General features: G+C 56.8%; 1 protein-coding gene across 4 annotated transcripts; it reads left to right on the plus strand.

Annotated features, from left to right (window-relative positions):
• The first annotated feature begins 638 nt into the window (after positions 1–638).
• On the plus strand, positions 639–24,239 carry BAHD1 (bromo adjacent homology domain containing 1). Of its 4 annotated transcripts, XM_046008517.1 has the most exons (8): positions 639–971; positions 14,255–14,338; positions 15,418–16,860; positions 18,657–19,039; positions 19,972–20,131; positions 20,537–20,613; positions 21,394–21,494; positions 21,945–24,239. In XM_046008517.1, the coding sequence occupies exons 3-8, from the start codon at positions 15,432–15,434 to the stop codon at positions 22,132–22,134; spliced, it is 2,340 nt and encodes a 779-aa protein (XP_045864473.1). In that variant the 5' UTR covers positions 639–971; positions 14,255–14,338; positions 15,418–15,431; the 3' UTR covers positions 22,135–24,239. The 4 variants fall into 4 exon arrangements, with proteins under 4 accessions (XP_045864473.1, XP_045864472.1, XP_045864470.1 ...); XM_046008516.1 differs by lacking the exon at positions 14,255–14,338; XM_046008514.1 differs by lacking the exon at positions 639–971 and having other exon boundaries at positions 18,660–19,039.

The raw sequence follows: 24,239 nt of genomic DNA on the forward strand, positions 1-24,239 counted from the left end.
TCGGAAAGATGAGGCAAGGGCGGGAGGGGCTTTTCAGCAGTCGGGGCCCTTTCGCTGGAGTCTGGGGCCCTTTCTGCAGGAAAGGGGGGTTGTTCTCGCTTGATTTTTCTGCTGGTCTTCCCGAGGCTTTGCCCTGGGGGCAGCAGCCGCTGGCGAGGGTGGGGTGTTTCTCGGCCCGCAGTTTTCTACAGTGGGTGCTAAGGAGGAGAAGGGGGAAAGGGGATGTAGAGGGATGATGGCCAGGGCGGGGGCGAGATGAGATTTCTCGGGGGGGGGGGGGTTGTAGCTGGTCGATTGGGGCTCCAGGGTCGGGTCACCATGGGATACCGGCTCCGGCTCTGCAGCCGAAGAGAAAATCCAAGAAGCCGGCAAAGAAAACCACCCCCCGCCACCACCCTTGGCACCGTACCCCTCCCCCCAGGCCCCACCACTCCCCGCACCGCCTCCCCCGGCCGCCTCGTGCTGCCCCCTGCGTTGGGACGACCAACCCACGGTTCTGATTGGTCGGAGACCGGGAGGGGGAGCCGAGGGCCGGATTGGCTGGCGGGGCCAGCGCAGGGCGGGGCGGCTGATTGGCGGAGCTGGCCGAGGGGCGCGCTGCTGATTGGCTGGGGACGAGGAAGCAGGAAGGAGGGCGGCGGAGGCTCCGCTCTCGGGGAGTTTGTGGGGGAACCGCGAGCGGCGTAGCGGATCCCGGAGCCCGGCCCCCGCCGCCCGCCCGTCCGGCTGCCTGCCCCGCCCGTCCGGCCCCCGCGGTCCGCCCGCCCCGGCCAGGCGCTCCCGCCCCCCCGACGGCCCCGCCCGGCCGCGGCCCCCGCTCCGCCCGCCCGGCCCCGGCCCCCAGGAGGAGGCGCTGACGCAGCAGCGTGGAGCCCGGGAATTGAGCGCCCCCGGGGGGTTCCAGCCGCCGGATTCCAGCCCGGCCGGGGCCTGCGGGCGCCCAGAGCCGCGCCGTCCGCGCCGCTGTCCGGGTGAGCTAGGGGCCGGGGTCGAGGAGGTGGGGGTAAAGGCACGAACAGGCGAGAGGGAGAGAGCAAGGGAGGTAGACGAGTGGAGGGGAGAGAAGCGGCCGCCCGTCAGCGCGCCCCACCGAGCGCGCCGCGCCGCCGCCCCCGCCAGCCCGGGAAGGGACGGACGGACGGACGACGCGAAGCAGGTGCGGCCGCTCGCTTGCTCGCGCCGCCTCCCTCCCTCCGGGTCCGGCGCCGCGGTCCCGCCATCGGGGAGCGCAGCGCGCCTCGAGGTGACAGCCCCCGGGGGCCGCCCGCCTCTCAGGCTGGGGGCGGGGTGGGTGGCGGCCGCAGGGTGGCAGCTTGGCCGGGCGGCGGCGGCGCGGGCGTCCCGGGCCGCGGAGGGCGGGAGGACGCCGGTCGTTTCCTCGCGGCGGTGGAGCGGGCTCGCCTCCGAGTGCGCGGGCGGCAAGGCCCCCACCCCCCTCCTCGCCGCGCCCCCTCCCCCCCATCGCGGTCCCGGAGGCGAGGGGCCGCGGCCGGGGGCGGCGCCGCGGGATCGCCCGCTCAGGGTGGGGGGCGCCCTACTGCGCTGGGAGCTGACCGGTTATTGCTGGGTGGGGGGCTGGGGCTGGGGGCCAGACCGGAGCCGGGGGTAGTGTAGACCCGACCCTATCGGGCTGGAAGGAAGGGAGGCGCCGAAGACGGAAGGGAACCGGTTCGAGAAGCGAGTGTGGGCCGCGGGAGGCCCGGCGGAGACCGTGCTGAGCGGCGGCCGAGTCCGAGGTGGGGCGGGGGGAATCGAAGTTGTCAGACCGCCTCCAAGTGACAGCGGGACCCCATGCTTGCGGCCCGGCCTGGTCTGGCCCAGCCCGCTTCTCCGCCTCTTCTCCGGGGCCGGGGGCTAGGTCAGGTCGGGCCCAAGGGGCCCGCTCCGCGGTGAAGCGCCGGACAAAGGCGGCGCCTCAGCGGGCACAGGTGGTGGCGTCGGGGAGGAGAGCAGGTCCGAGCCACCCACCCCGAGGGGCGGGCGGCAGGGCCGGACCCTGCCCCAGGGATTGCGGGGGACCAGGGTGCCAGCCGGGAGAAGCTGCGACAGTGGCTTACTGCTCCAAGCGCAGATCACCTCCCGGTTCTGGGAAGAGTGGGGTCGACCTGGCTGGAGCGGAGAGCCAGAGGTGGGGTTGTGCACACAGTGGGCCTGGCCGGTGGCGACCGGGTTAGGCGACAGTTTGGTGAGCCACTCTAGAGCCTGCTAGGAATGAGGGGTTTCAGCAAGCAGAGTCTGCCCATGAGGAGAGGTTTAGTCCCACCTGGGACATCTAGTCACCCATTGTCGACAGTCTTAAGAGGGTAGAAGATCAGTTGGATTGGAGACTAGGAGATACCCCCCCAAATGTGCTGCAGCAAACCATGCACAACTGTTTTCAGCACTTTTCTTTAGCCAAGAAGGTACCCACAAAGGGTAATGAGAAGCGGGAATTTAATGATTAAATGGAAAGGTTTCCAGTCTTTCTCCTTTGTGCCACCTGAGAGACTATACCACCAGCTTCTCCACTCCCATGTCTTCTGAAAAAAAAAAAAGAAAAGAAAAGGGCTCTCTCCACTCCCATGTCTTCTGAAAAAAAAAGGAGAAAAGGGCCCAGCACATATCCTGTCCTGGAGGGATACCGCTGTCCTTGGCTGGCTAGAGGACACTTGGGAACCAGTGGCTTAAGATCTTGAGTGCCTGTATCCCCACCAGTGATCATTTCTAAGCTGGATGCTGTTTTCCACTTGTGAAAACCCACCCAGAACTCAGGGCTCCTCATGGGATCATATACCTCTGTGAAGAGTTGGGATCACAAAGACAGGGAGATTGAAGCTGTTCTGATTGTCCACTTTTGCTGAGATTCTGGGTTCAAGTCCCACCTCGGGTAGCTGTTGGGTTAGGAGCTTCTCCCAGCTGAGGTTAGCTGTAATCCCACCTGGGGAGAGTTGCATGTCACTCCTGCTTAGTGTGGACATGGAATTAATTCACAGCCACCCTCCAAACCCCTCAGAAGGGTCTAGAACCCAGCCTGGGTGGAGTTGAGGCTTGTGGGAAAGGGAGGTATTATCTCATGCAGGAGATTCACGTTTGTTCTGGGAGGATTTAATTGTATGTCTAAGATTCGGAGAACGATGAAGAATTTCAAGGCCTTGTCTCCTTTAGGGCTGCACAGTATGTGATTTCTTTTGGTGGCAGTCAGAAGGGGGTGACCTGGTCTGGCCACTAGAATATAAAGGGAAATTGCCGAACAGTATTTCCCTCTTTGACAGGCTCTTACCTGTCAGTCCGGTCAGGTGTTCAGGAGGGTTTGCTCTGGAGAGTTTACTCCAGTGAAGAGTTTCTCTGTTTTTCATATCTCCTTCCTTCCCTTCCTTTCTGTTGCCTGCTGTCCCCATGGCAGGCCTGTGTTGTCCTGGCCTGCCACCTTTTCCCTCCTGCTTCCTCTGGCCCTTCTGATCAGTCTGTACACAGCTGCTAGATGATTCTTCCCAGAGCACTCCTTCGCCCATGTCATTCCCCTGTCCACACACTTCCAGTGGTTCTTCTTTTCCTGCAGCCTGACCCTAGATGGATCCCCTCAGGTCTCTCCTGGCCGGGCGCAGTGAACTCCCCGCATCATTGCTTCTGCTGCTTTCTCTAGTTGTCCCCAGTGAGGAGCCTCTTGCCTTTCTCTCCTCCTGAACCCTACTCATCTTTGTTTTGCTGTCACTCAGGCCCCTCCAGGCCAGCATTGCTTGCCTCTGAGATTGTGACCCTGGGTTTTATAACATGATGTCTTCTCGAGAAGTTTTGTAGGTTGATAGTTTCTTAAAGAAGGGATAGTATAAGGGTTAAAGCGGTGTGTGTGTGAGAGAGAGAGAGGGAGAGAGAGAATATTATGGGATTTCTGGTATACTGCTCTGCATGCTGTTATGTTGAATGAAATAATGCAGTTGGCTACTTAGTTGATTAGGAACAGGGGAAACCTTCCCTTCTTCCAAAGAAATGCTCAGTGTGGAGTCCTTGGTGGTTTCCAACCTTTTCTGTCAAAAGCACATAGATAGGGCATGTTTGGGATGCTTTCGCTTGGGGAACAATTGAAACTTAGCTGTTGTTTCTGATACTCCGGCTGGTGGAGAGTTCTGTCCTGTGGATTGCTCACATGACACCATATAGACGTGAATTGGAAAAGAGCTGTAATCCTGTTTTCCTCCTATCCCACCAGGCTGTTCTCTCCACCCGGCTTTGCTGCTCTTATGCAATTTTCCTTGTTGTCCATGCTAAATGAATCCATATGTTTTATCTCTTCTCAATCCTGGGTGTAAATGAGGGAGAATACAGTTTGGAGAACAGAAAAGAAAAAGATTCCTGGGTCCAGCCGCTGGACAGGACTTTTGGGACTGGCATGGGAAGAGGTGTTTATCACTGACATCGGAGGCATGATCAGCTTCATACCGGACCCATCCTATCGAAGGGAAAGCTATGATCGCAGCTTTCTTGGAACTTCCGTTCTTGTTTACCATCAAACCTTGGACCATGGGGAAATGGGAACAAGAGCTGGTGACTGGTTTGAGTCTAGACAGTGAAAAAATAAATTCTGCATCCATCCCCTTTCCCCCAAACCTCCCTTTTGTGCCCCAGTTTGATGATTAATGGGCCAGCATTTCCCTTCCAAGCGGGAAGGCCACCCCTCACAGTTGCCATGGCAATGCAGACCGCTCCCGTCAATTAAAAAAAAATCCCTACTACTTCTCTCCTCCTTGCTTCTCCTGTGGCAGGAGACAGGCTACCTCAGAATGCATCTCCCGGGCTCTCTTTTCAGCTGCTCAGGCTGTTTGGCTGTGCATCCTAGAACGTAGTCCTTCCTCTCTTTCTGGGGTCTGCCTGAGTTTCATTACCCTGAGCCAGTCGTGCCCTTCCTAGATCCAGCAGTCCCTGGAACACGTTTGTGAGGAAGCAGAGAAAATGACTTTATCCGCAATGCGAATTAAAGACCACAGTGAGCCCTCAGCTTTCTTTTCTTTTGGGGTTAAAAAAAATTCCTTCTGTACCTTCTCTCTGGTAGGTAGAGGTATAAGTTGGGGATGGTTTTGACATCCATAAAGGAAGTTTCAGTAAACCTGGAAGGAATTCAACCTCCCAACATACATACTTCATATTGAAATCGTGTGGGGATTTTCAGTTTATTGATTTTCGTCTCTTCCCACCTCTCTATCCCAGCATTCGGGAGGACTTGAGTGTTTTCATTTTATCTGTTCTTACTCCTTTTGGCCTTGCTTCGGCAACATCTGGCCTCAGTGCTCTGTCGCAAGGTGAGTCATGAAAGGAAAAAAAAAATCTTAAGGGAAAAAGTCTCTGGAGTTGAGAAGTAGCCTGTGTTGAACTGAGGCTGCCAGCGAAGCTGCTGGGTTTATGGAGCATTATATGAACAGCCCCAACATTAAAGGGCCTCCTTTTTATGAATGGGTTGCGAAGAATGTAAATAAAGCAGCATCTCTCAATGGGGAAGCATTTTACATAAGCAGTACTACCCTGGCCCAAGTATTTATGGGAATTTGCTAGCTCAGTCTGGCAAGACTCACTTCCTTTGTGAACTTGCCATTGTGCGGGGGACTTCAGAGGGACAAGGAGAGTGCTCGGTTCGACACCGACGGCTGCCCTAGCGCCCCTGCTCTGTGGGCCCATGGCCTTGACCCGATGGGCCAGCTCATGGCTAGAATGCCTGTTAACTTTGAAAAGACAGAAAATACAGAGAGTATTCAAGAGTCCGTGAAGATGAGAACCCGAGGCTCCTGATGGCCTAGGCCCTGAGATTCTGCAGTGCCTCACACTCTGGACTGCTTCGACTTCCTCAGGTCAGGGGGCCAGGGAGATCTTGGTGGATGAAATCCTGCCTGGTTTTATGGGAGGCACCTCACCGGAATAAAATGGGCCGGTTTGAATTTCAGCTCCTTTATATTTCCCCTGCCCACCTCCTGGTACTACCACTAATGAGCAGTAAACCTGCTAACAGGGAGGAGGAGGAAGAGCCCTGGCGGCAGCAGCCTCAGAGGCCTGCTCTAGGCCAGACGGCTGGCCGGACAGGCCCCCTCAGCTCCACTGAGTTCCAGTCTCCCCCTTGGCTTTGCCCAGCTGAGCAGTGGCAACCCGCCCTGGGCTTCCAGTGGTGGAATTGGTGCCCTGCCTGAGGCAATGTGCTGGAGCTGCTCAGGACCAGAGGACTGAGGGTTTGCTGAGCCCGCCTCAGGGCAAAGTCATGTCCAGGACTTTGTATTGTGTCCCAGGAAAGATTTTTCATCCAGATTCCTTTTTTCCTGGTGGGAGACACCTGCAGAGGATGGTTGGGTATTCACCTGACTCAGCGTCCTACAAAAAAAACCCACAAAAAACAGTGTCCTTGAGAGCCCCTGTAGGCCTGATCCACCAGGAATAAATGAATGGGTTTGTCTTCCTGACAAATCTCTTCCTGAGATTTGAAATGGGAATTTTTTTCCGAGGCCCAGTGACCGAGTTACCTGAATGGGAGAAAATGATAAGTGACTTCTCTTAGTTAACGGGATCAGTGCCAGGCAAGAATTTGGTGTCTACATCTTTTTTTCTCACATCCGTTTCTTTTTTGGGGGTGGGGGTGGGGCAAGGTGCTTTGACCCCCCCGCCCTTGGTTGAGGAGGTAGGACCATAGGGTATGCTTCTGCCTTTTGGGACCCGAGGACCTTGGCTGCTGCTCCTTCCTTTCCATCTCTGGCCCCAGTTTGACGCTCCCCACCCCCCAACCCCCAGTGTGGCTCTTTCAGTTTCCTGCATGCAGAGGAGGGGGTGGCCCACCCTTGGGCCCTTCCCCCCCATCTTGAGCCTCCCTGTCTAAAATGGGGCGGGGGAGGGAGGACGGTTCAGTTTGTTAATCACATTCTCATCTGTCCGGGTGGTTTAGAGGTGAATTATTAGCGTTGAGAGGATCTTTGTAGAAATCATGGGAAAGGTGTTAGGGTGCTGTTTGATGCCAGGATACCCTGACAGGGATGCCAGAAGGGAAGATGGAGTCTCATTCCTACTAGAATCAGAGTTGGCAGGCCCTCCTGCCACGTGTCTGGAGAGGGGTTCACGCAGATTCCACAGAACAGAGAGGAATTTTAAAGTGGATTAAATGACTATAAGACATGATCTTCAGAAAAAATTGGAAGAACTTAGATTTATCAGCCCAAAGAGAGCTAGCCATGGGACAGTTAATACATCTTTGACAGTTAAGATGGCTGTTCGGTCTGTGTGCGATGACCAGACTTCAGTCCGCATTGCAGTTCGGGCTGGAGGGAGATTGCATCTGGTTCAGGAGATGTGGTGAGATGTGTGGGGGATGTCTGGAGCCCTCTCTTTTGGATTTATTGTAAAATGAAGGCAACATCTTTTCGAAGCCCTTTTCCCCTTCCTAAGATATGAAATGGATTTCTTCCCAGAGTTGACTGGGGACTTTGAGCAGACTTTGCTGTAGAAACAAGTCTGTGAAAGTAAATGGATGTTCCCTGGCTGGCCTGCCACTGCCATTTCACTGGAGTACATCTTCAGTTCCTTTGTGGTAAAAAGTCAGGGAAAATGACTAAGGTGTTAATACCAGCAATTAAAACAACACAGAAAATGTGAAATTGACTGTGCAGGTTTATCTCGAATGTTGGTCCGTGAGCCAGCAAGCTGTCCTGGGTTGCAGCAGGGGTGTCGGCTTTGGGACGGACACCCGGGGAGTCCACACCCAGGGAGTGTGGGCAAGTTCTTTTACCCCTCTATACCTGTTTCCTCCTCGTTTGGATGAGATGGTAACAACATCCTCGTGAGGCAATTGTGAAGATAAATGAGAGTGAATGTTACACGTTTAGGGTGGTGCTGGGCAAGTAGGGAGCGCTTGACAAACATTAGCCATCCTTTTAGACTAGAAGCTTCGGTAGTGAATCAGTTCCCTACTCTGCACACTTAGGAGATTTGAGGCCTGATAATGCTGGTTCTCTGCTGCTGAGTTCACCTGAATATCTGTGACGTTCTTTGTCTTGATACAAGTGTGCCTCTAGTACCGCCCTCACCTGCTTAATGCTTTGGAGTAAGAAGTGGAATGAGAGGAATATCTTCCTGAGATAGAGCTGGGCAAGCTGGGGGAGAGAAGGAAGAGGATGGTAGTGGAAGAGGGTGGTGCTATGTGAATAGAGTTTTCCCTGAAGTAGCCCTATTGAACTGTTGATCACACTGAAGAGGCCCGGCGCTCCTGACTCCAGGGAATGGGGGAGAGTTTTTTTTGGGGGGGGGGTCAGAATTCCCAAGTGATGCCATCAGTCTAGAAGTGTTGAATGGGGTGGAGCAGGTGGGCAGCCAGATCTCAGTTCATTCGACGAGCTCTTATTAAGCTCTGGGGGTGAGATTTAGTGCTAAGGCAGGCAGAGCCCACCTGTCCCCATGGAGCTTGCATCTTAATGAGGGTATCACTAATCGCTTAGTTAATTAGTTACCTGTGAGGTATTCATGTTGGGTCTAGTAGGGTTGGCCTCATGGTTATCACCGTGCTGGTGGAGCATTGGGAAGGCCCTGTCTTGGGTCTTGTTCTTTGGGGCTGAGCACCCCACTGGAGAGTGTGAGGGCAGATCCCCCAACTTGGCCTGGCCAGCCCGCTTCTTCTGTTCAGGACGAGAGACAGCACTTCCAGGCTTGGCAGACCATCTTAGCAATCTTAAGTTGGTGGTTCCTGGAGTATCCTGGTGGTTGAACCAACACATATTCTTTGCCCTCCTGGGCAGGTGCCCAGAGCGGGCTGGTGAGCTCTAGTTGTGTATTTGTTGAAGAATTGTGTATCAGTAGCGTAACATTTCCTCTTGGTTTTGCAGAGGACCTGTTGGTGAGCTCTGGGGGGCCCTGTCTCCATTCCTATTTGATTTCTCCCCCACTGTTGACAGCCCGGAGCAGACAGGTCCTGCTCCAGGAGCAGCTGTGCTCCTGGTCGAGCCTGGCCACTGTGGGGTCTGTGTGGGAACGTGTGAGGGAGCCTTAGCCTGGGATTCTCTAGTCCCCCAGACTGGTAGAATCCTACAGGGAGCTCCTAAAGATGAGTCTGGGAGCAGTTGCATTTGTCTCCTGCCTCGAGACTTCAACTTTGGTCTGTTGCTGTTTCCTACATCCAGACATTTCTGAAGCAAAGTTCTCAGGCTCCTGTTCCCTCACTACGCCTGGCAGGAAGCAGGCCAGCTCCGATTTGCCCTCCATGAAGTCGCTGTGAGCCAGAGCTCCCCACTCCAAGCCCCACGCACCCGTTACAGTCCTTGTAACACTGTCTTGTCCTCTTTTTTCCTACCAGTCCAAGCCCCAATTTCTTCATCTCTTTGGTGTTTTTCTTCTGCATTTAGCCGAATACTTGACATACAGGGAAAGGAATAAGCTGGTAGGAGCACCTGGTGTATCCCAGGCATTCTGCTGGGCACACTTCTCATTTAACTTGATCCTCCTGATGGCTTTGTTGTGTAGACAAGGATACCTGGGCTCAGGGAAGCTCAGGCTGTTACCCAGCCCCACTCAGGGTTAGCAGCAGCACGGAGTGGCTTCTGGCCGCAGCGGGTCTCACATAAGTTCTGTGGAGCCCCAGTGAGAGGCTGACCGGCATTGGCTAAGTGAGGAAGGAAGGTCCCAAGAGATGCCGTGTGCCTGGGAATGAGCAGTAGGGGCTCTGGCTTAGCTGGACTGGCACTGCAGATTCGGGAGCACCTTGTGTGCATGGGGGGCATGGCCCGGGAAGAGGCTGGGGCAGGCACATCTCCTTGAGTGGGAACCTGTGCCTTTAAGGAAACCCTCTAAAAAACCACACTTTTGCATCGCATGTGATGACCTTCTGATTTGCCAGGTCAGGGTTTCTTAAAGCAGAGCACCGAGGTGTGACTGAAATACGGTGCTCTCTGCCCACCGACCCTGTTTGGTGGTCCACGTGTGTCTGTTGACTTTCAGGTCCTAGTGGTACACTGCCTCTTTCACTGTCAGCCCCTACCTGAAGGAAGGGCTCACTCTACAACCAGGGCGCTGGCAGTTTCTAGTGAGGAGATTCCTTCAGCTCTACTGTTAACTATATTCCTATACTTAATTGCAATCCTCAGATAAAATTGGAGGGTCCCTTTGTAGATTGACTCCGAACTCCCCTTCCTCCCCACTGAGATTTGTGTTCCTTTACAGTAACAAGACGCAGGCTGTCTGGCTTTGTGTCTGAAGCCAGAAGTAAGTGGGGGTCCTGGGTACTTGGGTACTTGGGTACAGTTGTGGGGGGGAACTGTGGGGATCCCTCCTGCTGGGATGGTCACAGCACATAGGAGCAGCTAAGATGGGGGCCCGGGGGCTGGGCTGGGTTGGCGGAGGTTCCAGATGTGGGGGAGGGGGTGGCCTTTGCTGCTGGGCTACTGCCATCTCTCTGGGCTCCTGGGAGCCTCTGGTGTGAAGTGAGAGGAGTAGGTGGTCTGATGGGCTGTGGATAGGCTGGGTGCTGCTAAGGGCGGGCCCAGCTCCTCAGATGACCCAAAGGCAGTCTATAAAACAAGCTGTTTCCAGACAGGTTGGGCCAGTTCCCTCTGGTGGGTCAGTGTTTCCTGCGCAAGTGTTGTAGGACCCCAGCCTGACTGCGGAGTGAATTGGGTGCCCACAGCTGAGAAGGCGAGGCTGGTAGCCAAGGCCACTGCTTTCTCTTTTGAGGGCAGCCTCCCGGGGGCTCGGGTGCTTCTGCTCTCTGTGGGTGCTTCTGCTCTCTTTGGGTGCTCATGCTGAAACAGCAGTCTGATGGCGGAAGCTGGTGAACTCACGCCTCCTGAGCCCATCCCCTGGGCCTTTCACCATCCAGCGGAGTGTTTCCCAGAGGCATGGAGCAGTTGGTCGGGATTTGGTGGGGTATAGTTTCTGCCCCTGTCCACTTGTGTTGTAAACAGCCCCCCACGAGTCCCCCCCCCCCCCCGTGTCTCCCTCTGTCCCCAGGGTTGACACTTGGGTGTCTTTGGTAGACAAGAAGTTGAGCAGAGTTCAGGTGCAGGCTGGGTTTTCAGGTTTGTCACAGCCCACACAGCTCCTGGCCCTGATGTGGGGAACCCCCGGGGCCAAGCCAAGGGCAGATTGCTCTCCTCTGTCTGTGGGTCGGGAAGGCCGGGTGGGGGCGTGTGTTGGCCCGCTGCCCAGAGACTTGTGTCATCCTCACCACCAGAAGGTCCTTCTGATGTATCCGTTAGAGATGAGGAATTTGAAGTTCAGGGAAGCTAAGTAAGTTGTTTAGCAGGGGTAGAGCTGGCATGCAAACCCGGGGCTGCCTCCCTCAAAGGTTTGCTGCTTTCCAGTTTACCAGCGATAGGGGATTCAAGAGAGGCCAGCCGTGACTAAACCTGCCTTTAGCATAAGACGTTTCAGCAGCTTCACCTGTTTCTCCATGTAGTAGCACTAGCTACATTCAAATGAACAGGAGCCTGCCTTTGTGCTCTTGCTGTGTTTCATCTCTGATAGGAGATTGAAGAAACCCAGTGCTCATGAAAATCTCTTATCCCTTTGGGGGAAGTTATGTCAAGAGAGCGTGCAAAGGAAGGCAGTGCTTAACTCAGTATCAGTTGTGTGACTTTGGGTATCATCGGAGGGAGGTGGCTTGGGTCAGCGCCCTTCCTGACCCTCACCCAGATGACCACCTGGTCTGCCTTTGCCTAGAACTCCCTCCCTCCCTCCCCATGCTTTCCTCCTATGAAAAGTAAACCAAAAAGCCAGAAAAGCAGAATTTGAAGTGCATTGGGTAATCGAGGTTTCAGGAAGGATAGTGGAGCAGAGCCCTGGGTCCTGAACCACTAAGAATACAGGTGGGTATACAGTCTAGAGCTGAGTAAATACGGGGTAGGGAAAGAGTAGTAGCCAACCTCTTCCTGCCACAGGGCAGCCCCTGCTTACAGGAGCATCTGGGCTTGACCCACTGGTATTCCCTTCGATGGTACCTACAGGCCTTTGACCCTCCCTTGCCCATAGCCCCTTGGGTGTGCTCTGCCTTTGGGAGTGGGAGTGGGTGTGTTGCCTGATGCTGTTGCAGCTTGAGGGCAAAAGGCAAGTCCTCCCTCCTTTCTGCTCCTGTGGGGAGGACTCCTGCTAGCCCTGGACAGACGTGGGATGCAGGATAGTGACGCTTCAGCTGGGCATGTTGGGCTTGCTCTCCCCCTCAATTACATGATACCCAGTGCCTGGGCCTGTGATGGCCTGTTTGCCATCTTTAGGGTACACTTGTGATTTGGGATTCAGCCTGTGGTTTGCTGGGTCTCTGGCACGGAGGACACTGGCCGGTCACTGTCCTTCATGGCAGCTGGCTCTGTGCTCATCGGAGCTGGGGACAGTCAGACTGGTTTTCTTCAGTGTGGGCTAGCTTGACACAGTCTAAGAGAGTAGTCATAGGCCCCTGGGAGTCCGTCTTTGGAACCTTCTCTCTAGGGGACCCAGACTCCCCATGCCTGGGAGGATAGGGCTTCCCCAGAAAAGGAGCCCACGCCCCCTTCTCTCTTGACAGTGGTAGGAAGTTCCTGGTTGGGCTCATGTGGGGACAGGGCAGCAGGAGGATTGGCAGAGCTGGAATGGGAACCATGCCTCCTGCTTTCCCAGGGTTTTTTCCCCTCTGGGGCTGGGCCACCCCTGCAGGTTAGAGGGGCCTGGCAGTCTGGGAGCCCCCTCTGCCCAGCACCACCCCAGGGAAAAACTGCAGCTTAAGTTCTCACAAGCCCGGCTTCAGAGCATGACTCACACTCGTTCTCCTCAGACTGGGGTGCAGGAGGCCAGCAGCTGAGTCCCCAGCCTCTTCTTAGGATGTTGAGTGACGCTGCTGCCTTAGGCACCACGTGAAAGCCAGGAGTTCTTTTGCTGGTGACAAGGGATTCGGTGGGTTCAGGGGAAGCGAGCAGGAGGCTCTCGGGCTTGATTTGGAAAGGTGACATGTGCCCTGTGATTTAGAGGCTTCCTGGGATCCGGGGACTGGGTGTCCCTGAGGGACTGGGGAGTTGAATGGGAGGTGAGAGAGTAAGACACTGAGGAGAACACATCCCCAAGTTCTGGGGACAGGCTCCTCTCCCAGCCTCTCCCCGCTGAGACCTTTTGCATGTTGAGAGGGGGAGGCTGGGGGGGTGGGGCCGGTATCCCAGAGTCCTCCCTTGCAGCTGGTCCACTAGCAAACCCCGGGTGGGGGGGGCAGCGGGACAGGCCAGTCCCCTCTGTAAGAGCTCTGTTGCTTCCCAGGCTTGCAGGCACCTCCCTGAGCTCACTGTCTTTCCCATCTGGCTCTTCCTTGCTCTACTTGGTGTCCGTGTCCTTAAAGGCCACAAGCCCAGGTGACCTCAGCCTTGGCCCCCAGCCATTCCCAGTCTGACTCCTCTGGTAACTTGGGGCCTGTTGAGGGGCTTCAGCTCTTGCTCAGCTGTGAGTCCTCTTGTCTCCAGGCCCTTTGGGGGTGGGGAAGGGCTGGGCCTAGGCTTTCCTAGGAAATACAGATGTGCTTCTTGTTGGGGCTCCTCCTCCAGCACAGGGGTGCCCCACGTTTGCGAAAAGGGCCTGTGGATTATAAAGGGCCTGTGGATTATAAATGGCTAGGATGCTTTTCAGAGTGAAAGGAGGCATTGCTAATAAGCCTGCTGAGCAAACAGGGATGGGGGGGCCACCCTGCATGGAAGTGGGGGGGCGCTTAGGGAGCCTAGCAGACACCTGGGATTTTTTTAGGAGCTCTCTGTCTGTGCTTCAGGGGAGGCATGGGTTTGCCCCCTCTGCCTCTGTCTTGCCCCAGCCTGGTCTCTGGGCAGTGGCAGGGCCCCGCACATGGCCAGAGCAGTGCCTGGCACAGTGCCTCCCTTTTCCAGTTTTCCGACTCCTTTCTGAGCCTGACACCCACGATGCTCTCAGCCTGGTTTTCTGAGCACTCTTTCTCAACTAGTACAGTGTGTGTGGGGAGAGAAGGTACCCAGTGACCCCAACCATTGGCCCAAGGCCACAGGAGCTCAGGAATCCCTGGGAGCCCTCAGGCTTGGGGCTTTCAGGGTTAAATCCTGGCCCAGCAGGGACTGCTCCCAGCCTCTTGGGGAGAGGGAGTATGAATAACAATAGCAGTGGGGAAATCGAACTGGAAAGCTTGGGCCTACTGGGTGGGAAGGGGGTTGCCAGTGCCTGGGAGGGCTGAGCCTTGTCTGGCACCTTATTTGGCAGCACCTTGCTTTGGATTGGGGAGTAGGTAGGGAGTGAACAGCTCAGTCGGCTCTGACCACTGACACTGACGCCTCCACCCCCCCACCCCCGCCAGTTCTGCATTGCCTTGGCCATGCCGGCTTCCAGGATACAGCCCAGCTCTGGCCTCTCATTCAGGACGGGGCCCAGGCTGCCCCAGGTATGTTGCCGGGTATTTGCTGAACAAAGTTAGGGGATGCTGCCTGGTCATGGGCATTTTCTGCCCAGGGTTTTGGACTTCCTGCCATGCATCCCCCCTCCCCCCACCCTCACCCCAGTCCTCTTCTCTGCCTGGCATCTTGCCTTACCAGGAGGGAGACCTGAGAAGTAGGATAGGGCAGCAAGGCAGCCCTGGGCTGGTTTATCGGTTTGTCTCCAGTTAGTTCTTCTCTTTGATGCTTTATTTCTCCAACTATTAGAGGCTGGTGGTGGTCTTGTATGTGTTCCTACCCAGGAATGCTGGCCCTCACCTTATAGGCATCCCTTCTTTAGGCCCAGGCACTGTTTGGGCTGCCCTTCCCCAGCGTCTGAACCAAGGTGGGGCTGGCTGAGACCTCCCCTGTCCACTCCTTAAAGCCAGGCCTTTCCCTTCAGGGGTTTTTTCCAGCAAGGCCCAGGTTATGGCTGCCCTGCTGTACGTGCCAGGCAGGGTGTCCCCACAGGCTGGACTTTGCTTTCCTCCGCAGCCAACCAGGCGGGTTCCTCACGTTAGTTCCTTGCTATCCCTGTTGTTATCTTCCTGTGGTCAATCTCAGAAGCCCCAAGATGGGGGAAGGGTTGGTAGTGTTGTCAAAGGAACAGATGGGCTCCCACCACCCCAGCCTCATCCTGACCTGGTGTCTTCAGAGCCTCTTTCTGACCTGTGATAAGTATCTAGCAGGAGAAGGACAGGTAGTAAGAACTGAGCGCTTTGTCCCCAGCGCCTTCTGTCTTCTGACCCCGGGGTCTGCATCCTTCCATAGGCCCTTGAAGGGCTTAGTTCAAAGAAGGACCCTAGGCTAAAAGAAGAGTGAGGCCACTAGCCCATGCACAGCTGTTGGTAGCCTGACCCCACTGGACCTTTGCACTCTGGAAGAGAGGTCTTGGGAAAATCCAGGCTGTAGATGGATGGGGTGAGGGTAGGCTGGAGTTACAGAAGCGGGCAGCAGAGGGGAGACACTGGACGGGCTGCTGCAGAGGAGAAAGCAGGCCGGGCAGCTCAGGATGGGCTCGTCTCATTGCCCGCCTTCTGCCCTGCAGATTGGGAGTACTCCATGACACACACACGGAGGAAGTCCCTTCCCATGCTGAGTTCGGGCCCCGCTGGCCGCCGGGAGCCCCTGCAGATGGAAGGCAGCAGCACGGAGCAGGGGGCAGAGAGCGTGGAAGTGGGCGTGCCTGAGAGCCCAGGGCATCTCACGGGGCGCCGCAAGAACTACCCACTGCGCAAGCGCCCGCTGGTCCCTGAGAAGCCCAAGGCCTGCAAAGTGCTGCTGACCCGCCTGGAAAATGTGGCTGGTCCACGGAGCGCAGATGAGGCTGACGAGCTGCCCCCGGACTTGCCCAAGCCCCCGAGCCCAGCCCCATCTAGTGAGGACACTGGCCTCACCCAGCCCCGCAAGAGGCGCCTGGCCTCCCTCAATGCAGAGGCCCTCAACAATCTGCTGCTGGAGCGGGAGGATGCCGGCAGCCTGGCAAGCACCCGTCGCAGCCGAGGGGGTGACCCTCACCGCAGCCGGGACCGGGACCGGGCCACTGGGGGCTGGGCCTCCTCCAAGAAGCGGCCCCGGCTTGGGGACCTTGGAGGAGGAAGTCGGGACCTGTCCCCAGAGCCAGCGCCAGATGAGGGTGCCCGTCGAGATGGTGACCCGGCGCCCAAGAGACTGGCCAGCCTGAATGCAGCTGCCTTCCTGAAGCTGAGCCAGGAGCGGGAGCTGCCCTTGAGGCCACCTCGTGCCCACCCAGAAGTAGATGGGCGTGCCGCAGAGCCACCAGCGTTGAGGGCTCCCAGGCCAAAGTGGGCTAATAAGGTCAACAGCAAGAACTATCCCAAGAACCGGCAGGGCCCTGGCTCTGGGGAGGCTGTAGGCCCACTCGGCTGGCAGAGGCACCCTGAGGAGCCGTGGCCGTCTGCCACCCCTCGTGGGCCAGCCAGCCAGCCACCTTACCGGACCCTGAGCCAGGCTCTGGAGAGCCCCTTGGGGCTACGTCCCCACCTGCCCCTGCTGATGGGTGGGCAGGCAGCCTTGAAGCCGGAGCCTGGGCGCCCAGGCGAGGAGTCGCCTGCCCCCAAGCAGGAACTGCACCAGCCTTCCTTCCCTGCACCTCAGCTGTCCCCCCTGCCACTGCCCGGCAACCCTGCCCACTACAGCGGCCTGTGCGGCCGGCCCCAGCTCAGCTCACTGGGCAGCTTCTACCTGTACTGCAGCCAAGACGGGCTGCAGTGTGGAGGCTACTCCCCCTGCCCCATGCTTCCCGAGAGCAAGTTGTCCCCAGTGGCTGCGCCGAACGAGGGGCTCCTCTTGGCACCGAGCTCAGTGCCCGCCGGCACCCCTTTCCAGCACCCTCCGTGGGGCTCTCGCTATTGCTCTAGCGAGGACACTGGAGTGAGTGGCTACAGCATCTGTGAAGTGTTGCGGCCATCTCTTACCCATATTGGCACTACCTGCGGCGGCTGCCCCTACAAAATGCCTTTTCCGGCAGGTAAGCCTTCCTGGCTGTGGGATGTCCCAGGGACTTAGATGCGGAGTCCCAACAGGGTGGGCCACAGAGTGGGATGAGGCTCCTTGAGATCTAGCTACTGTGTGGGAAGTAGGGGGCTTTGGAAAGGGATGACTCCCCCAGTTTCACACCCCAGACTGTAGGGTAGTCCCAGAAAAGGGACCCATGTCCCTTAGCTCTCAGCTCTGTTCTGTCCCCACTGTCTGTAAGATTTTTTGGCATGGCACTTAGGTAGTAGCATCGTGGCAGGGGAAGGGGCAGGGAGAGCCACCCATCCCTCCCTGTCGGGACACCCATTCTTCTACTCTTGAGTAGCAAGTTGGATGTTGAAGATAGGGCTTTTGCCAAGTCATTCCTGGATCCTTCTGTCTCCTTTAAGGAGGGCTAAATTCTGCTTTGCAGGAGCCCATTCCATCTGCCTGCTGGCCTAGCTCAGTGTACATGGGAAGGTTGGTGGGTGCCAGGCCCCGTGCCAGCTGCAGTAGGACTCCTTCACCCTGGCCGGACAGGCCTTGAAGGAGAAGTGGGACCCAGACATAGCCTCACCTTGCTGGGGGCTAACAAGAGCGGGTACCCTCCAGGAACAGACAGAGTCCCCTGGCCCAGGCAGGATGCTAACAGGGCCCTTGGCTTTGGTGTCTGTCTTCCTAGCGAGGCCTAAACACCTGAGAGGCTTGCGGTGCAGCTGCACCCCCCACGGGGCTCTCTCTTCCTCCAGACTGGCAGGGGTGTCCTCACATGCCTCTCCAGCCTCTGTCCCTGGCTCCTGGGTGGAAATGAGGTGACCAGAGTCAACCTGTCTGGCAGGTCTGCCCTGCTGCTGACAGTGAGAGGCTGGGCCTTACCAGGGCTCTCCCTGCCACCACCCCACACCTCTTCTTGTAGGGGTCTATAAAACAACTTTATAGACCAGTTGACTCTGGCCAGACTGGTTGTTTCAGGTTTTGGCATGAGTTAGAGCTCTTAAGAAATGAGATCAGGCTGCTGCTTGGGCTTTGCCTTCTTTTTTTTGTACTACTCTCCCACATCTAGACACCTAATCCGTGGGACCCAGGATCCTGTCCCCTTGCCCTGGAACCCCAGGAAGCACCATGTGCCGGGCATTGTTCCGAGCGCTTTACATATGGGAGGCCACATGGCAAGTAATTGAGTACAGATCCTAAAGCCAGACTGCCTGGAGTGAAATGTTCTCCCCTACTTCCTTAAACACGTGACTGTGGGACAAGCCAGGAACTGCTGTGTCTCAGTTTCCTTAATTTATAGAATGGGTCATGGTACTTAGCTCGTAGCGTTGATGTGAGGATGAAATGAGTTAATACATTGATAAGAGAAACACCCAGGATCCCCTGTATGATAGCTACCACCCCTCCTTCTATTACAGGGCACGGAGAGGTAGCGTGACTTACCTGAGGTCACACAGCCAGTGAGTGGCAGGTCTAGGGTTCATATCCTGGGCTGACGCCAGCTCCCCTGCTCCTAAGCACTGTGGGAGCCTTAAAGAAGAATAAGTCAGAGCTAGAAACACTGTTCCCATTGCCCCCCTTCTTTCAGGCCAGTGGGGAAGATGGAGATGGCCATGGGCCAGCCTCCAGGGGCAAGAAACACCCTTGGCCAGTCACTCTGATGGTCCACCTCAAGGCCCCTGACTCCACTTGCCACCCCAGCGACCCCTGGCTTCATGCTCAGAATGAAGACAGGAGCAGGCTCTGAAAGTGGGGGCACCAGTGGGGTTACTACTCATCCCTCCCTGTCTTCACCTCCCTCTCCTTTTTTCCCAGAAGGCTGCAGGTCCCTAGGCCAGCTGGAATTTCCTCTCCCGGAAGCCGGCCACCCTGCCTCACCTGCCCACCCCCTCCTGGGATGCCCTGTGCCCAGTGTGCCACCTGCAGCAGAGCCCGTCCCCCACCTTCAGACACCCACCTCAGAGCCCCAGACAGTGGCCCGCGCATGCCCTCAGAGCGCCAAGCCTCCTAGTGGCTCCAAGTCCGGTCTGCGCACAGGCTCCAGCTGTAGGCACACTGCGAGAAGCAAGGCCACCTGCAGGCCCAGCCATCCCAAGCAGCCACGGGTCCAGCGCCCACGTCCACGCCGCCGCCGCCGCCGCCGCACAAATGGCTGGGTGCCTGTTGGGGCTGCGTGTGAGAAGGCTGTCTATGTCTTGGTGAGTGCCAGCTATTAGCTCATGGAGAGGAGGGTGGCGGGGGGACATAGGACCTACTAGGAGAGGATCTCAGGAACCCTTGGCTTTGGCCTCTCCCGAGAGGTGACAAGGGACTCTTAGCTGACTTACACTGTGGGAGCTGATCACGCGGGCCCAGCCTGCTCTGAGATCATGTGCCTTGGGGAGGTGAGGGGGTGCACAGTCAGGATCGGCTGCTGGTCTCCGTCTCTGTGACTGACTCTCAGGGAAGCCATCTCAAGAGTCTTCACCTCTCATCCTTGATCATGTGTGCGGCCTCTTCTGTCCTGGATTATAAAATGGAGGACTCTCCCAGGGGCTTTTTGGATAAGTGTATGTAGAGGGAAAGTTGAGATAGAGAAAAAGGAGTGATCCAGGAGCATGAGGGTTGATGAAAAGAGTATGGACTAAACTGGATGGAGCTAAGGCGCTCTCATCCTCACTGCCACCCTGTGAGATGCGTATCCCATGTTTCTGTCCTCATTTTGTAGATGAGGAAACAGGTATAGCAGTGGATTAAGTCATTTACCCAGGGCCACACCACTTCACAGTGGTGGCTTAAGGGTCAAAACCAAACCGCCCCAATAGGAAGTTTGAGGACCTTCTCGGTGCTGGGGCTTGGAGCGAGAGAACTGGCTGCTGGGGTGTGGTGGTCACAGCACAGCCCCAGAAGCTTTAGGCCACTTTCCCACCTCTGTTCCTGTTTTTTATCCTTTCTCCAACCATGGGGAGCTCCCACCCCACCCTGCCCCTGAAAGCCAGGCTTAGGGAGAAGAGGCCACTATGCAAACTGCTTTTGTCGCTTCCCATCCTCAGTGGTTTGCCCAGAGGAAAGCACACAGAGAATGTCTTCCTCTCACCCCCTCCTTCCTTCACTCCTCATGAGCCCGTTTGTGTCCTTGGTTGTTGCTCAGGATGAACCAGAACCAGCCATCCGAAAGAGCTACCAGGCGGTGGAGCGGCATGGAGAGACGATCCGAGTCCGGGACACTGTCCTCCTTAAGTCAGGCCCACGGAAGACGTCCACACCTTATGTGGCCAAGATCTCTGCCCTCTGGGAAAACCCTGAATCAGGTACCCCCTGCCTGGAGTCTCACCTGGCACTCATCTCCTCGTGTTCTTGGCATGGAGGCTGCCTTCCACTCAGCCAGCATCTGTCTGTTCTGAGGGCTGCAGATGGCCTTGTGGCTTGGGTCAGATCAGCTCTTTAACCTTTCCAGCCACCAGGACCTGGGCACGTGTCCCCCCACCTCACCTGTCCATGCCTCCACCAACCCCTTCTGCCACCATGCCTGACAGCACTCCAGGCCCCTTATCCACAAGGCTTGGCCCAAGGTGGGGGATCTGGGCGGCTGGAGCCTGTAGGATTGGCCCAGACGTCAAACCTGGGTGATCGTCCTGGGCAGGTTGCCAGCCTGCCTGCCTGAGTGACTCTGAGGTCATCAGCTCAAGCCCTGACTGCTTCTTCTGTCCCCCTAGGAGAACTGATGATGAGCCTCTTGTGGTATTACAGACCAGAGCACTTACAGGGAGGCCGCAGTCCCAGCATGCACGAGGTGAGTTGCCTGGCGAGTATGGCAGGGAGGGCAGAGGTGGCAGAGGGAGAAGTTGCGGCACCAAAGAACATGGTGTGGGGAGGCCGCCATGGGCAGTCCAAGTCATTGTTGCCCGGACACCACAGATGGGCCTGGGTTTTAGCCTGTTTTCCCAGCACTGCCCCACTTTACGTTTCAAAGGAATGGTAGCCTTTCCCTTGAGAGGGGGATCAGGGAGGGAGACCCCCCAAGGGCATGCCAGAATGGGAGCAAGCGGCTGTGTCCTTGTGGCACCAGGAAAGGGGAGGTGGATCTGTACACCTAGCCCCTTTTGCTGCTGTCCAGGGCATGAGAGGGAGGAGAGAAAAGGCTTAGAACACCCTGGGCACTCTACTGGGCAGCGTGTGAGGAGAGGTAGTGCCGGCGGGTATGGTAACTCGGCCCCCAGCTGGGGCTCCTTTGTGCTTTGTTGCCCTTGCTGGACTTGTCATTTCATGGGGGAGATGAGTACCACTTCCCTTCTCCTCCCCTGAGCCAGGGGTGGGGTGGTCAGGAGGCTGATGACATGGGGGAAGGGGGATGGGTTTTGCTGGAGCAGGCTGTTCCTGAGTTTGATGGGACTTGGTAGATGCTAGGTGAGGAGCAGGGAGGCCAAAATCCGGGGGCTGCTCCCTGGCCTTCTGGGCACCAGCTGGAGTTATCTCAGGTCAGGAGGCCCAACAGAAGAGTTAATGTTGACCTTGCTTCTGGCGTTCACGTGCTTCCAACCCTGGTACCAACGTCCCCCTCTCTCTCCTTGAGCCTTTGCAGAATGAAGTCTTTGCATCAAGACATCAGGACCAGAACAGCGTGGCCTGCATTGAGGAGAAATGCTACGTGCTGACCTTTGCTGAGTACTGCAGGTGGGTGCCACCCTGGCTCTTGGGCTAGCCTCTCCCTTAGACTCCCCGGGGGCTGTTTAGGGGCCTGGCTAAGAGTCGCAGGAGGATCTCCTTCACAGGGCCTGACCTCCCAGAATCTACTACCTCACAGCCTTCTACCGTCTGATGTTTATAGAAGAGAGAAAGATTGTTCCTTCTCTGATGCAGAGCGCTTGGGGCGGCATTTGGGGGTGGTTATGGAACTGTCCGCAGAGAATCATCAAGAATTGGCAGGTGTCGGGAGGGAGGTCCCAGCAGATGTGTCCCCCCAGTGCCCAGGAAGATGGACGGGTGATGGTCGGCAGAGAGTCCGGAGTGCCTGGGGACAGGGATGGAGGCGAGGCCACAGCTCCCTGGGCAGGGTGGGGAAGGGGTTGATCTTCCTTCAGAGGTGGCCACACTAAACCCAGCAAATGGCGCGTGTCACTGTAGGTTCTGTGCCATGGCCAAGCGCCGAGGCGAGGGCCTCCCCAGCCGAAAGACAGCACTGGTGCCCCCCTCTGCAGACTACTCTACCCCACCACACCGCACAGTGCCCGAGGACACGGACCCCGAGCTGGTCTTTCTTTGCCGCCACGTCTATGACTTCCGCCACGGTCGCATCCTCAAGAACCCTCAGTAGCCTCCTTGGGCCCACACTGGGGCTGCCCACGGGCAGGGGGACTCGGGGAAGGGGGCACTGCTTGAAGCACAGCACTTGGTTAAGGGGCCACGGGGGCTGGAGGTTGCTGGCCTGTGGTTCTCTTGGGTGGGGGGGGAGGGCAGGGACCCCTGTGGGTACTGGGCCCCTCGGGAGGGAAGGGGAGGCCAGGGTAGAAGGAAAGCATCACAGCCCTCAGCTTGACCCCGGGTACCTCTCTCTGGTTGCCTGGGTGGAGGAGACTCGAAGAAGCAGTCTTCCCTGAGGCTGGGCCAGGCCTGAGGGGGGCCTCCCCCAGGGGGAGGGGAGAGTCCTTCAGGAATAAGACCCAACAAGGCTCTTCTTTAGCCTCCCCTGGGCCCCTGGAGAGGGGAGTGGGAGCCAGCTTTACCTCACCCACTGTGACCCGCTGCTTCCCCACTGGCCTGGGACCAGGCTCTCCCAGATTCTAGCACAGCTTCGAGCTCCTTCCTTTGAGGCATAGAGAGCCAGAGCCTGGCTTCCAGAGCGTAGACTTTCTCTTTGTAGACTCGGGGCCTGTCCCTGGCTTCCTCCTTTGCCCCTGCAGTACCCCACAGTGCTGGGACAAGTGACCCAGTGCTGCACAGTCATGGGTGTGGCCCACTTGTGGGCGTCAGCTTCCTGTCTGCCTCCTGGTGAGGGCCATCCAGCAGGTCTGGCTTCCCAGAAGCTAACTGGTCAACATGGGGTTTGCCTGGGAGGGCAGAAGGGAGCTGGGAGGGGGTTAGGGGGCAGGGGGCAAGGAAAATTGCTACCTGATTTATTGAAGACTTTTCCTCTTGCCTTACACTTGGAGGTTCTAGGAAACCTCTTGCAGAACTTCATACATGACTCTTCAAGCCACACCCACCTGGAATCAAACCAAAGGAGTGCTGTGGCTCCCCTGCCCTGCCACCCCTTACTCTAGTCTTTTGTAGATTGCACTAATTTACATCCCTGCGAAAATCAACACTGTATCAGTCCACAGACCTGCTGAGCTGCGGCCACTCACTCTAGGAGCTAAGGACCTGCATTTTCAGTTTGTTTCTGTTGCCCAAGGGCCCTGTTCTCACCTCACGCTGTTCCCCAGGGTAGGTTAGGAGGCTGGACTCCCTGTTGTCCTTGCCAGGACTAGGACTTGGCCCCTCCTACCTCCCCGGGGTGGGGGGTCTCTGTGAGGGGGCTGGAGCAGTCTGGTTCTATCCTATTTGTACCAAAGAAGAGCATGGTGGGGAGGAGGAGAGAAGCACGGAGTGGTCTGGGCCCTGCTGGAGTGGTCTGGGCCTGGCTGTTAGCACTTCCCCAGGGCATACCCCTGGGGGCAGGAGCCAAGGGGGTCAGCTGTTCCTTCTCTTTCCCTGGAGCAGGCACAGACCCAGCTCCAGCTAAGCAGGTGACACTGGGTGAGAACAGTCAGGCTGGGTCTGGAGAGGGAGATGGAAGCAAATCCTGAGGGCCTTCCCAGCAACCCCAGGCCCTGTGCTATCCCTGAGAAGACGGGCTCCTCCCGATTGGTCACTGGGCTTGGGGGAGGCCTAGAGGCTTCTGAGGTGAATTTACACATGGAAAGTCCAATCCCAGACCCTGGGGAAGGGACTAGGGTGCCCTTGTATTGAATAAGCTGTTCAGAGGAAGGCGTGGGGCAATGAAAGAGGTTGGCAGAGAGTGGCTGTGGGGGCTCTGGAGAGCCAGCCTGGGAACCTGCTCATTCCCAGGGTGCTGGGCCCTTGCTGCCAAGGAGCCCAGCCTCACTCAGCAGGAGAGGAGATCAAGGCCCCTCCTCCTCCCCTGGAGGCAGGGTCTGCTGCCCAAAACTTAAAATGCTTTTGAAATCTCTTAGATGTGGAAATATTTTTTCGAACCTGAAAATGCAGTTGGTAGAATTTCAATGGAAGCATAATTCATGTAAAATATATTTTAGTTGATATTTTGTAAAATGCACTTTTTGTGTGTGTCGACCCTGGTTTCTCAGATCTGTATTTCAGTGTTTACAAGGGAGGGGGGACCTTTCCTCACCTCCCTTTTGACAGAGATTAGAAGTACTTCTTTAAGAAAAAAATAAATTTGAAAAATTGTATTGATTTAGA

This window comes from Meles meles, chromosome 6, assembly GCF_922984935.1.
Source record: "Meles meles chromosome 6, mMelMel3.1 paternal haplotype, whole genome shotgun sequence".
NCBI classification, from domain to species: domain Eukaryota; kingdom Metazoa; phylum Chordata; class Mammalia; order Carnivora; family Mustelidae; genus Meles; species Meles meles.